This window comes from Brachycentrus maculatus, unplaced genomic scaffold, assembly GCF_059751285.1.
Source record: "Brachycentrus maculatus isolate JH-2025_06_01 unplaced genomic scaffold, ASM5975128v1 h1tg000213l, whole genome shotgun sequence".
Classification (NCBI taxonomy): domain Eukaryota; kingdom Metazoa; phylum Arthropoda; class Insecta; order Trichoptera; family Brachycentridae; genus Brachycentrus; species Brachycentrus maculatus.
In genome coordinates, this window is record NW_028280964.1 from 965,204 (window position 1) to 979,850 (window position 14,647).

The following is a 14,647-nucleotide window of genomic DNA, read 5'->3' on the forward strand; positions in this document are numbered from 1 at the left end:
CAACAATAATTTAAATATGAAAAAAAAACACTTGTATATGACTACTTTTTGAGTTTATTAATGAAAACACAACTAGTTTTGTGAACTACAGATGTTCTCATCGATAGTTGAAAATACAAACGGATTTTTTTCACCTATTGATGAGAACATCTGTAGTTCTCCAAATTGGTCATGTTTATATTTAAAAACTAAATGATTTATTCTTATATTATTTTACATTTCCTTTCTCTTTCACTATCTATACCCTCTCAAATATTCCATTGTTAAGTTCAAGAATCTGAAACAAAGAATGGATCACCTTGTCTTTGTATAATTAATGATCTAGTTAATGCTGTATCGATCTGATGCAGTGTATCTGGGTTCAGATAGAGGTCAAAGAAGTTATTATTTAGATACGTAAGTAACAATCTGTATACCTACACAGCTATTTCTTTCCATTGATATTTTTTATTATTTTGACATGATAATATTTTCTATCTCAGCCCCTCATACAAAATCTCGCTCTCAGGTATTCTTTAACACACTTAGGATGGGTATTTTTTATGCCTGCGGACAGCTGGTGACGGGATTTGATAATTATATACATATAGTTAAGATCTTAACAATGAGATTGGTACATAATATTCATATAAAAACATAATAGTAAGCATCAATCGACCTAACAGGTAAAAATACCTTTCCCGTCCTTAATGTGTTAAGAATAAACAGTAATGTAAATGTACAATTGCAAGATCAGACTTCGGCTTCACATTAAATCTTATTGCATTCACGTCATAAGGTTGCTGGAGGCAACGGTGCTGCAAATCGCTGAATTTGACTAATTTAGTATACTTGGGCCTGCTGCAAAGTTGTATGGATGTAGTACATATAAATATTTTGTAATGGAAGAATGTTTGCCTTTTTGTCCCCTTTAGAGCACTGAGCAAACTTTGTCCTAAAGCCGCAAAACATCTTCTATTACCATTCTTTCATCTTCATAAAAATTTAAACATCATGGGATTTAAGATGCCTCCAAGGCCTGCAAAGTTTTTAAATATGGGTGAGGAAGGTCGAAATACAGACAGTATGGGCACTTGAACAACTGAAATACCACTGTTATCAGTCGAAAGAAAGAACAAATAGAATGAATACCAAAAGCAGACAACCATCGTTTGTTATACAGAGATTGTCTTTACAGGGATGGTCGTTATAAAGAGAGACTACTGTAGTATTATTTTAATTAATATCAATATTTTAAATAGTTTCCCTCTTGATAAATATAGATGTGCGTATAATGTAAGACTTAAAAGAGAAAAAAAAAGATAACGACTGAAGTTAGTATAGAATTAAGTTTCCTACACATTTGACTATTCATTTTAAAGATGGAGGCTAACGCAACAGGTTTTTAGGTCCCCAAAATCTGGATTTAATTTATTGATGACCCCATCTATGATAAAAAGAAGAAAAACTGCTGTATTAAATCGATGCATTTACAGTGATTTTTATTAATTTATTCTTCTTGGACCCATCGTTGTTGCTTACAGGAATTGAATATTATAAAATGTACAATACTAAAAACATATGAGTACATAAACTCCCTTCAAGCTCTTCTGTCGGATGCTAGCTCCTATACTGCCAACAAATTGTTCTGCTGAACACCTGATTGTGGTGAGGTCCGAAGAAGTGAGAGAGAGCATGGTGTCCTTTTATTACCCTCCTTAGGTGTTGTCTTGCCATACGCCAGGGTTGCTTCAGCGTTACAATCGACAAACCTTTTTATATAGCTGTTCAGGGCTCCCTTGTGAGTGCCATGTTTTATAGCCATATAGGTGAATAGGTATTATACGAGCATTGAACAGGCAGCACTCCGTCTTCACCAAGTGCAAACCTTATCTCCAGATAGCCTTAATACTTTGTATAATAAAGTATTAACACATTGTTTGTGGGAAATGCTTAAAAGCGTCTTTTAAATGCTGTTGGTAGAGAGCGGGATATGATTACAAGTGCTCTATTTGCTTACTTTGACAGAGCAGGAGATGCCAAAAAACATTGTACAGATCGGAATTGGGTTTGTGGTTACTTGTGATTAGTATACGACCCTAATTAGTATACTAATTAGGGTCGGGGTTGATGAAAAAACTGCCCGACAACAATGTGTTAAAACCCAATGTCTCTTACAAGACTAATTTTCTGTTAGCTAAATGGAATTCTGGGTTTGGGGACGTTATGAATAAAATAAATAAAAGACCATGTTTGCATATATGATGTTTAATGTAATAATAAAATAACATGTGTTCATTGACAATGTAATGCAGACATAAATGTGTGCAGTACAAGTGATCAATGGCCAATAAAACAGGGAGGATTAGATATAATAATAATAATAGATAATATTTATGTAGAGATTGTTACATAAAGTTGTCATAGTCGTAGTCCAAGGCGCCGTATGCGGAATATTGGTTCAGACGAGACTGGAATGAAAAATGCCTTTATTAATTACAACTATTAGGTATCCATTTGCAATAAATTGAAAGGACAGTTCACCGCAAACTAAATTCGCGACAATTTGTCACATTCCCACGTAAGGCAATACCTGCCAGAGATTATATACATAGATATTTCGATTCAGACAAAAAATCTTACACACCGACTAATTGAATTACATATTACCATTATCGTTAAAATTATCAATGAGATTTAATAAAAAATTATTAATGCGTGATAATATTTATACAAGGACCTTCTTGAGTAAATTTTTTTAAACAAGTCACAGCCATAAATGCATTATTATTATTTTTTTTTAACTGTTACATTCAATGAAAAAATATTCAATAATTTTATTTATATTTTTTTTCAAATTTCCCTATTCAATAATTTTTAAGCATATCGCTCATTTGGTGCAACAATGGCGTAATTACAGTTTTAGAAATATTACAGGAGATGCCGTTCAGATGTAGTAGCAACAGAAATAGCGCCATTTTACTAAATTTTAAAATGACACTCGTACCATCTCACAGCATTTCACCACAAAATCAATTCTGTCGATGTTTCTCCCAATGTAAATAGTCTTTCAGCATATTTTGACATATTTAATTTGTAAAAAAGTGTAATTACGTCATTGTTGCACCAAATGAGTGATATATCTCTTCCGTACATTTCCCACTCTCAAATACCACTTTATGATGACAACACCCCCTCCCTGTTGTAAATATTACCTTGAGGACATTGATACACCCAACAAATAAAGTCATATCTGCGAAAATATTTAAAGAAATGATTTTTACATACGGATATTATTTACGAAGCTCATACTCACATGATCAGTTTCAACATGAAGTTTAGCCTTGCCTTTTCCCTTTCCAGGTTTCTTTGATTTATCTCCTTTTTCTATTTTCTGTTTCTCCAGGCATAAGTTTTCAAGGGTGCTTTTCATATTTTTCATGTCGAAAGAGCTCACTGAAAATAAAACATTTCCATACGTTTAAATGAAACAAATTATTTCAAAAGTGTACAAAAGCAAAACAAAACATTGAGTGTATTAATTTTTCTACCTAAATTGCTAATTGTCCCCCTCCATAGTGTAGTGGTTAGCGCGCTAGGCTACCATGCTGGAGGTCCCGGGTTCGATTCCCAAGAGGGTCAAAATAAATATTGGTGATTTATCAGTCTAATATTTATCTAATATGACCCTGGACTGGTACCTGAAGCGGAAGGCTGATCACCTTTCCTTTGTGTATTTAACGATCAAGATTACACTACTTCTAAACGATGCAGTGCCCTATGCACCATTGGGGTGCGGATAAGGATTAGAAGAAGAAGAAGAAGAAATTTTTATGGGAATATTATCTTTAACTTCATAGTTATCTGAAAATTGTTCTTTCTTTACTTCATATCATTAAAATATATTATTACGTGGCTCGGGTATAGGTAATAATAACTCGTAATTAGGATGCAATCGGTTTATTGAACAGGTCGCCATGACAGTACAATGGTACAATCACAAGTGTATGCAGTCTTCCCTGCCTCAATGCCTCAATCTCATAAGGGATATAACGTAAACATTCCCCGCGTACACCCCGCCCTGCCCCTAGCGGGCGCTTGGGGTCATAGTTCATCTTGCTACAAATGACATTTTCAGACCGGTTAATATTATACATACATACACATTGCAGTCTAAAGATCCCCATTATTGAGTAAAAGCATTCACTGATCAATAAATAGGTGGAAGTGTAACAAAAATTATTTATTTACAATTATTATTATTATTAAACCCTCCCTAAATTTCTCCCGCTGGGAATCGAACCTGGGACCTCCAGTACAGTAGTCGAGCGTGCTGACCACTAACTACACTATGGAGGCGGATTTGATTGATTTATTTATAAAATAAACAAATATTATGGAAAGTGATTCCATCAAGAAATGTAAGTAAAAGAAATGTAACTGACCGATGGCAAGTTTCTTTTCTTCTTCTTTTATAACTATAAAATATTTAAAAACAATCATCCCTTAACAATATGCAATTTATTAATTACTGACTAATTTATAACTTTTATCTTTGTAACAAAAATGTGTAAATGTAAAATTGTTCTTGTTTTTTAAATCAGTGAGATATTATTAAATAACTTACAATGGAGTGAAATATTCTTGACTAGATCAGCTACAAAAGCGGGGTATTCTTCCCTTGTTCTATAGGAAGAAATTTTTTCAGTTAAGGCTTCGCAGAATTCATCAAATTCTTCTTTTGTGGTGGGATTAAACGAGTCTAGAGATCCTCCAGTTTTTTCTGCGACTCCTAAAATAAAAATAAACAAATAAATATATTTAAAAAACAACGGAATTGCGATAAGGCAAAATATCAATTAGATTATGAACACATTCATCGGGAGGGATTCAGATTTATTATCCGACTATACATCATGTATAAAGGCCTCCAGTGACCAGCTTGCCGCCTCATTCTCACTATCAGATGCCGATACGCTTTCTGAGGTTTCAGAATACTCGGAGCATCCATCAATGAATAAGATGTTGCGATGGAGTCTACAACAACACCAAAACTCACTCCCAGTACATTTATGACTATGAATGCGAACAAAACTAAAAATTAACTAAAAGAATGATTGCAGCATCTACTATCAAAGAATCAGATGTTGTGACGGGGTCTAAAACACCTTCAAAACTCACTCCCAGTACATTTATGACTATGAATGCGAACAAAACTAAAAATTAACTAAAAGAATGATTGCAGCATCTACTATCAAAGAATCAGATGTTGTGATGGGGTCTAAAACACCTTCAAAACTCACTCCCAGTACATTTATGACTATGAATGCGGACAAAATTCTAAATTTCCAACTAAATATTTGTACAGATATAGTACGTACATAATTTCTGAGGACTGGCCGTACTCGTTTTGGAAGTGAAGGTGTATACATGGAGGTCGTGGTGTTCCTTACCGAATGTATCCATGGCAACGCGAAGGTCGGCTTCCTCCTGCATCTTCTGTCTTCTCAACTTCTCGGCAACTCTCTCCTCAGGAGACATGGCCGCCTCCTCCTCTGCCAGCTTCTTTTCTAGTTCTGCCAATCTCTGTCTCTGTTTACAAAGAGATATTATTTTGATTCATTATTTATTAATTTAACAATTTAAATTAAATAGGCCAACACAAAGCACAGTAGAATAAAGTGAGTGATATCTTGTGAAAATGACAAAGCCGAAATATGGCAGATATTGCATTTAATTTTAGACTGTATTTTTTTTAAGATGGGTATTCCATTTATTATTTACCTTGCTTATTATGTACTAGGTTTATAGGTCATTTAGTGGATTTTTGTTTCTTCTAGCTAATTCAATTTGAATTTCTTCAACTTCTTCTTCAAACCCTTATCCGCAACCCAATGGTGCATAGGGCACTGCATCATATAAACGCAGTGTTATTGTGATTGTTAACACATGAAAGAAAGGCGATCAGCCTTCCATTGTTATTTTGATCGTTAACACATGAAAGAAAGGCGATCAGCCCTCCGTTTCAGGTACCAGTCCAAGGTAATATTGAATAAATATATTTGAATTTACGAGACTGTATTTATTAGACTGTATTTACAAGAGCTATAGGAGGGGTATACGTTATAGTTTGCAATTACACGGTCATTCATAATAAAGCAGTACACAGAATACGCGGGGAGGGTAAAAGACGAATGTACAAAGCAAGAACAAGGACAGACTGCTAATCTTAGAGACATAATATTCATCATATTTCCACCACAACGACACATATTGACGTGTCAAATGATTAGAATAGGATCTCCAGAAATGGGACTGGTACTGGCAAGAAAGTGATTTGAAGCACTGTCTAATTTCATAAATCTTATATAAATTAGTCATTTTGTGAAGGTTTTCAAAAAATTGCTAAATTGGGAATTTTTTTATTTCATTCGGGAGCGTCATTTTTAAGTATTATATTCGTGTATCTCACATAAAACAAAAATAATATATGGGTATATATTATTGTGGTTTTTGAGAAATTACAACTCAAGGATAGCGGTTTTTTTATTTATGTGGAAATATTTTGTGAACATCACTTTTGGTGATCCACTCATTGCTACTGACCCGCAACAAAAAGGTAATCAAACAATAGTGATAGTGTTTAAAACACATCTAAGTACTATTTTTTTTGCCTAAAATTAAACTATTTGTAAACTAAAAGCGAGTGCAGTGAAAACATATAATAATAAATAAATCAAATAAAAATAAAAAAAAAGGCAAGAAGAGAACTGTCTAGAACTTGTTTAACCTTCATTAATTTAGTCATGCCATGTTTAAACAATTTCAGTACAAAATAGTCCTGCACTCGTGCTTGTTGGTCAACTGTCAACCGAAATTAAGATGGTCAGTATAAATAACAGTTTCTGCACAGAATTCATCCAACATGTCCCGAGTGAAGCTGTAGCCATTGGGTGATTTAAACTAAACCATGTCAGCTAATGATTGCTGAATAAATGAATTGGTAAGAATTCTGTAATAATTATTTGAACATAGTAGTGCCAATATAAGGGATTGGACCGGGATGAGACACATGGGGGAGCTGTCCCGGGTCGCGCAGGATAGAGAAGTCTTCACCAGAGTGATTGTCATCGTCGGGAGGAACTGACGTACAGTACAGGAAGAAGAAGAAGTGATAGACTTTGAAGCAGTTAACCGAAGAAACATGCAGCTAACATTCAAACATACACATTCCATAACTTACATGTATTTACAATTCAGAGATTCTAGACTTATCCAAATTTAAATTTGCTTGCGAAGTACTTATTTACGTACTATCAAATAAGTGTTTACCTAAACTTAATACACCCCAAGATAAGATATATTTACACTATGACACATTTCTTATAATGTAAAGCTAAACAAATAAAAAATTATTATATTGATCTGAACACTGGAATGAGTTACTTTACTGTTGTTACCGTGCTAGATTTCGGAGTAGTTTTTCACCGATCGGTATTCCAGACAATTGTAAAAAAAGAAAAAATGCAAAGGAGTCAACCAATAAGTATGTTGACAAGGTAACGGCCATTATTTTTAGACTGTTTACTCTTTCCCTTTGAAATTCTGATTTAAAGTGTAGATTTCTTTAAAATTAAACAAAGAATTCATACGATTATTGACCACTAACTAATCACTACTACCCGTGGCACCTTACAAAGACCCAGAATAGCCGTATACTTAGCTTTGGAAATAGGCGTCTACAAATAATTTTAAGCGTGAAGTGGTTTGAATCTGTTAGGAAAACTTACGATGCATTAAGCCAAGTGTTACCTCAAAAAAGGGATTCAGTTGGCTAGCTCATGCACTCTACAGGTCTCCCGAGTTGTCATCATGTACACCTCTTTTACAAAGTAATAGATTTCTACCGACTTGACTGGAGGATGTGCAGGAGATGTTGACGAGGGAATGAATATGGTTAGACAAGTTTGTTTATTAATATTCGTCTGGAATGTACTTTATTTATTATTAACCCTTATCCGCACCCTAATGGTGCATAGGGCACTGCATCATACAAACGCAGTGTCATCTTGATCGTTAACACATGAAGGAAAGGTGATCAGCCCTCCACTTCAGGTACCAGTCCAGGGCAATATGGAATAAATATTAGAGTGATAAAATCACTTGTATTTATTTGACCCCCCTGGGAATCGAACCCGGGACCTCCAGAACGGTAGCCCAGCGTGCTGACCATTACACTATGGAGGCGGACAAACTCTATTGCATGTACTTTATACTCGTTTTTAAGGTCCGATTTGAAGCAAAATAGAGACGAAGTGTAGTACTGACCTCTTTCTCAGCGATCTTCTCAGCCAGTTTCTTCCCTTTAGGTTTACTGGACGAAACTACTTCTTTCTTCTCCTCATCCTTCTTTTCTTCTTCTTCATCTTCCCAGGATTCCTGTTCACACACATTTATTATTACCTACAGCTATATACAAGGGTCGATTGATATGCTTCACCCTTGATTTTAGAGTTGATAAAAAAAAGTTTTTTGTATCGTAATTTACAACATAGTCCCTCTGGACTTGTATGCACTCCCAAAAATGATTGACATATCGCTCATTCCTTTCAAGAACGTCATAAATCAAAAATTGACAATTTTCAGTTGTACATGTTTTCGGAATGCCCAGAAAATGTACTATATACCAGCAAAAGAGGCATATTTTTAACTCAATATTTACCATTTTTAATTAATGTTTTACTTAGTAAATACCACTATTTCTTAAAATCTACTGTGACACGTGTTTCGATGCATTCCGCATCATTTTCAAACACCGTATGTGAAGCTAATTCCAAACTTTAGAGTTGGGTCCTTGGGACGTTGAAGGTTGAAGAGGGGGTAGTAGCTGTTTCTTATTTTTATTTATTAATTAAATTTTTATTTTTATTTCTTATCAGAGGGAACATAGACAAAAGGGGGGAGGCTTTAGTCATTGTCATATTGTTAATTATGGGTTTATTGTTATTTATATTCTTATGAATTTCTATTGTTTCAAAATGCTGCAGTTTATGGCTTTTCGTATTGATTATTTTTAGGATTTCTACGTTGTTGTGGTTAAATTTGTGATCATTATCTATTAAATGGTTAGCGAATTCCGAAAAATTATTATTTCTCAAACATAATTCATGTTCCCTGATTCTTGTTTTGAATTTTCGGGAAGTCATACCAATATACGAGCTTCCACAGTCGCAGTTTAATTTATATATGCCACTATTGTCCAATATATTTTCAGGATTATTTTGTGTTTTAAAGATTTTAGTTAAATTATTTTTTGTGTAAAATGCTGGTTTTATATTATTTGGGAATTTTTTGGTAATTTTATGTGATGTTTTATTTATGTAAATGATTCTTTTCCAGTTGGTTTTTACTTTTTCACTATACGTATCGGCTGAGTAGAGAAATGTTTTTGTTAAAATCTTTTTATTTTTACGCGCCAATATCGCGTCTATTATATTTGGGTTATAACCGTTATTGTAAGCAATTTGTTTAATTGTATTTATTTCTCTTTTGAACTTATTGTCATTTAATGGGAATTGTAGTGCTCTATGGATCATGGAGTTAAAGCTAGCTAGTTTATGATTAAGTGGATGGGCTGAACAAGAGGGAATTACAGTATCTGTATGTGTGGGCTTACGATATACATCAAAAGTAATTTTTTTATCTATAATTTCTAAACTGAGGTCTAAGAAATTGATTTGTTTACCTCCGTTATTTTCTAATGTAAATTGTATTTTATCGTTAAATATATTGATAAAATTTAGAAAGGAATCCAATTGTCTTGTTGTTCCTTCCCAAATTACCAATATATCGTCAACGTACCTGAACCAGTTTTTTACAAATTTGAGTAGGGGATGCTTAGACTTAAAGATTTCATTCTCTAAGTTATTTATGAAAATGTCCGCAAGAATTGGGGACAAAGGAGATCCCATGGGTAAGCCGTTAGATTGGACATATATTTTATTATTGAAATTAAAATAATTCTGATTAGTGCATACATCTAGTAGTTTAAGCATCTCCTTTACAATGCTTTTATCTAAAGGTGAAGCCTTTAGTAAGTTGTTGACAATTCTTTTGCAATCGTTCACCGGTACATTAGTAAATAGGTTCACGATGTCAAAAGAAATTAGTTTGGAATTGTCTAAAATTTCTATGTCTTTCAATCTGTCAATTAATTCGAAACTATTTTTAATTGTATAACTAGGTGTGAAAATGTGGTTAAAATTTAGCATATGATTTAATTTTTTAGACAAATAATAATTAGGCGCAGAGAAGGTAGGGACGACGGGACGTATTGGGATGCATTGTTTATGTAACTTTGGCAATCCATACAGGCGGGGAGGTCTCGGGTTCCTTGCCACGTGTTGATTGAATTGTAGCTTCCCACATGTGATGGGACACTCTCTTATCGTCTTCTTGATGTTTTCTTGGAATCTGCTGGTCGGGTCAATTTTTTGTATACTGAAGATGGGGTCTTGGAGGAATTCTTCAACTTTTTTAATGTAGTCTGTAGTGTTTAATATGATAATTGTGTTACCTTTGTCTGCTTTCGTTAAGGTTAGTTTGTTGGTAACTAATAAATCCTTTATAGATGAAGCTACATCCCAATCACTATTGTTTTTTGTGTTCACTGGTTTATTATGGGTCGGGGCACATTTTTTTTTTTTTTTTTTTTTTTATTATTTCTGCACATTTGTATTTAAATGATGACGATTGTTTGTAAAGGGCAAGTTCAGTGTCTACTGCTAATTCTTGTAAATCTAAGTTTATATTTTTTGGTTCTAAATTGTATTTCAGTCCACGGGATAATAATTGCAACTGATCATTATTAAATACTGTATTGGAAAGATTAGCCACTCGATCGAAGAATTTATGATCACTATAGTTATTAGTTAGGGTCAACTCATTATTTTTATTTTTATTAATCACCAGATTTTTTAATTTTTTATTTAGTAAAGATTTTTTCTTGTGGGCTACTGTACTAGCTATATCCCGTGCTCTGTCGTCCAAGCAATCCCATTCCGCAGGGTGAAGTAGATAAGTTAATTCTGAATGTAGAATTTTTAACTGATGTTTTATATTGTCTCTGATGACAAACCAAGATTTTATTTCTTCTTTTAACCATTTTATTTTTGCACTCACAATAGCTTTGTATGCCGCGATACTGTTACTTTTAGTTTTTATTTGGATGAATTTTGGAAACACTTTTTGTTTTAAACACGATTGATTGAAGTAAATATTTAAACACACAACTCTATATTTGGTCATTAACTTCCTATACATTTTGCCTTTTTTAACCGTACTGGCTTCAATAATTTCATTAATTGATTCGGCAGTCACTTTGTGGTAAAATCTATCCATTTTTAATTAATGTTTTACTTAGTAAATACCACTATTTCTTAAAATCTACTGTGACACGTGTTTCGATGCATTCCGCATCATTTTCAAACACCGTATGTGAAGCTAATTCCAAACTTTAGAGTTGGGTCCTTGGGACGTTGAAGGTTGAAGAGGGGGTAGTAGAAAAACGTCCCAAGGACCCAACTCTAAAGTTTGGAATTAGCTTCACATACGGTGTTTGAAAATGATGCGGAATGCATCGAAACACGTGTCACAGTAGATTTTAAGAAATAGTGGTATTTACTAAGTAAAACATTAATTAAAAATGGATAGATTTTACCACAAAGTGACTGCCGAATCAATTAATGAAATCAATATTTACCCGCTACAGGGCAGAAAATGTTGTTTTTGCATTTTGAAGAAAAGGTATTGTTTAATTATTTTTTTAAATATACTAAATATTTTTCAAATGGAGAAAAAAACCTTCAGGTTTTACCTAAAAAGATCTGTTGCAGAGTAAAAAGTTTAATAAGTGGCTTGATATTTATTTTTAATACATTGTGTTATATTTTTAAACTTTAAAAACATTCTCCTGAAAAATCTAGTTTTTTTTTATTTATGACGTTCTTGAAAAGAGTGAGCGATATCTAAGCTTCCTGGTAAAACATTTATTCGCTCCCGGGCAACTACTCGTCTTAATAGTACATGACCTCATTGTTGTAAAAAAAATTCTCTCCACGCAAATGTTCCTTGAGTTTTAGGGATAGCCAGTAGTCACTGGGGGCTAGATCAGGTGAAAAGAGGGGAGGGTGTTCAACTAATTCAAACCCAGCTTCATGAATACAGCACTCATACTAATGCCTTGTGTCTTGGAGCATTGCGTTAGAGAAAAGCACCTCCCTTTCCAATTTTATTTTCCTTTTTACTTTTATTGCTCTCTACAATTTTGGTTTCAGCTTAATATACAATAAGAGTGTGTTACTGTGGCCTCCTTTGAAACAACATCTCAGAAGACCGAGGCCTTGATCTTGCCGGATAACATTTGGATCGGAAGCATGCGAGGTGGTGGAATTCTGCTACATTTGAATTCTCAATGCCACCTTTTCATATATATCTTTGAGGTATTATTTTACAAAAAATGGCGCTATATAAATTATCCAAAATTATTATTATTTGTCATATGACCCTGCGAAACCACCAAGGTGCTCAACTCTTGGTGGATTTGAGTAGAAGATAATAATTTAAAATAATAAAATATAAAAATTGTTAGTGTGAATCATTTTGTAGCGGTCAGCGCCCTGTTGTAACTAAACCATTGCAAATATCAACTTGTCGCTTGTTATTTTACATATTAGTCATATTAGGCTACATAATGTATATACATCACCAACTGGTCAACTCAAAACAGGTCATGGGTAAAGCATATCAACAACAACAAAAAATCACTAACAATCCTAGATTATTCTCGTGCTTCTTAAATAACATACATATTGGGACAACATATAAGAATAAAAATACAGGTTGTGGTCCCATTGCCAGTATCGTAGAGACTGAGTCAGAGTGTCTGGGCTCAAACCCACTCTATTACAACTTGATTCCTATCATTGCCGCATAGGCAGAACTTGAAATATTTGTGCATATAATAATGGCACAAATATTTCTCTCGGGAAAAAATAAATAAAGTGAGTGCTGCAAACAAAGACGGGAGCCATAAATATCATGTGTACACAGATGTCAGGCAAGTGTTTACAGAATTGTTGGCTGTACCTTAATTACTTATTGATTTATCATTTATTTACTTGCAATTTTAGTGCAAAGCCAAAAAACCACACCAAAAACGAATAAGTGGAACGAGCAAGCACTACGCAGGGATAATTTTTTTTTCCCTATTTTTTCCTACTATTTGAAGGTAGAATTCAATTATCTATACAATAAATACTAACAATCACTATTTAAAAAATAATTTAAGTTGAATTAAAATCAATGATAAAACACTCAGCAAAGAAAAAAAAAGTAAAATTTTGCATATACCATTGACTAACATTGGCATTCAAGGGTTAAATAATGTCTCAGTTAACGTGTTGATTATAATTTTGTCATCCAATGTTACCACAGATTAGCACCTGTAGTGAATGACTGATGTTATTAGCAATCAGGACAGTAGAGGATTAATCCAATCTAGCATTCAAAAATACGATAAAATTTTACACATGCAAAACTTTGGCAGTAACCCAGAGTGACATTTTCACATTTCAACATTTTCACTGACCTTACTAAAATAATGCCCTATAGCTAACAGTGCACGAAATAACATTAGAAGAAATTACGAAATATGTGACTAAATAATCGTGACATTGATTTAATTTTAAAATAGTGCCAACAGTAAAAAGAAATTGTCAAAACGTCTGATTACTTTCGTTTTTAAGATGATGTGGTTAGTTAACCAAAAAATTGGTTTGTTTCAAGGCCGCAGATTGTACCGCGAGTGATTTTAAGTGTGTCATAATTTAAATTTGAATATGATATTCATAATTAAATCACATAAATAATGTGCGGCCAAAGAGATTGGCCCACTAAAAATGTTGAGTTCGAAATATGGTGCCTTAACCTTAAATTTAGCGAGACAGACGGACACGTCAGGAAGGTTAGATGAAAAACGAAATCAAATTGTGTACAGCTGTAAAGATTGACGCATTCTGTTTTGCTGTATCATGCGATCCAAAATTAGAAAAATATGTAAAAACAAAAAATCCAGACCTTGACATCGTCATCTTCGTCCTCGCCTTCCCACTTATTGCCGACGGATAGTGCAACAGGAACCACGGTGGGTTCGAAGTCCTCCGCATCTAGAACAGCGAGCCATGATTCAATACGATGTTCTATGCCTCAAAAAGATAACATTGCAGAAGTAACACAAGACCACTTACCCCATTCGTCACCCATATTGAACGTTCAACTTCGCGCAACACGTGAACTTTTGATTACGAGGCTCCTTTTCAAATTGCGAATCGGGGGAAAATGTCGCGAGAGGTCTCTCGGGTATAAAGGTTTCGATTGATAATACTTGCTAAAAAGTGTCAAACGATCGAGGTTTTATTGAAATGTCTAAAATAATGCGACACCGAATTAATAAGACATCTCACTGGCAAGATTCCAACGACATATTTCCCGAATTGCGTTGAATGAAAATTTGACTCCATTGCCGACGATAATTTTCGATAAACTGAATAAAATTTTGTGCTTTATGTGGTACACCTGAATTGATATTGCCATAATATAAAAATATGAA

At 33.8% G+C, this 14,647-nt stretch overlaps 1 protein-coding gene across 1 annotated transcript; it reads right to left on the minus strand.

Moving 5' to 3' along the window:
- Window positions 1–2,231: 2,231 nt before the first annotated feature.
- On the minus strand, window positions 2,232–14,583 carry eIF3j (eukaryotic translation initiation factor 3 subunit j). The gene is made up of 7 exons (XM_088264053.1): window positions 14,286–14,583; window positions 14,116–14,204; window positions 8,308–8,418; window positions 5,433–5,571; window positions 4,607–4,771; window positions 3,296–3,435; window positions 2,232–2,450 (listed from the first exon to the last, which is right to left on the minus strand). Exons 1-7 carry the CDS (start codon window positions 14,299–14,301, stop codon window positions 2,388–2,390), a joined length of 723 nt encoding a protein of 240 aa, XP_088120179.1. The 5' UTR covers window positions 14,302–14,583; the 3' UTR covers window positions 2,232–2,387.
- Window positions 14,584–14,647: the final 64 nt, after the last annotated feature.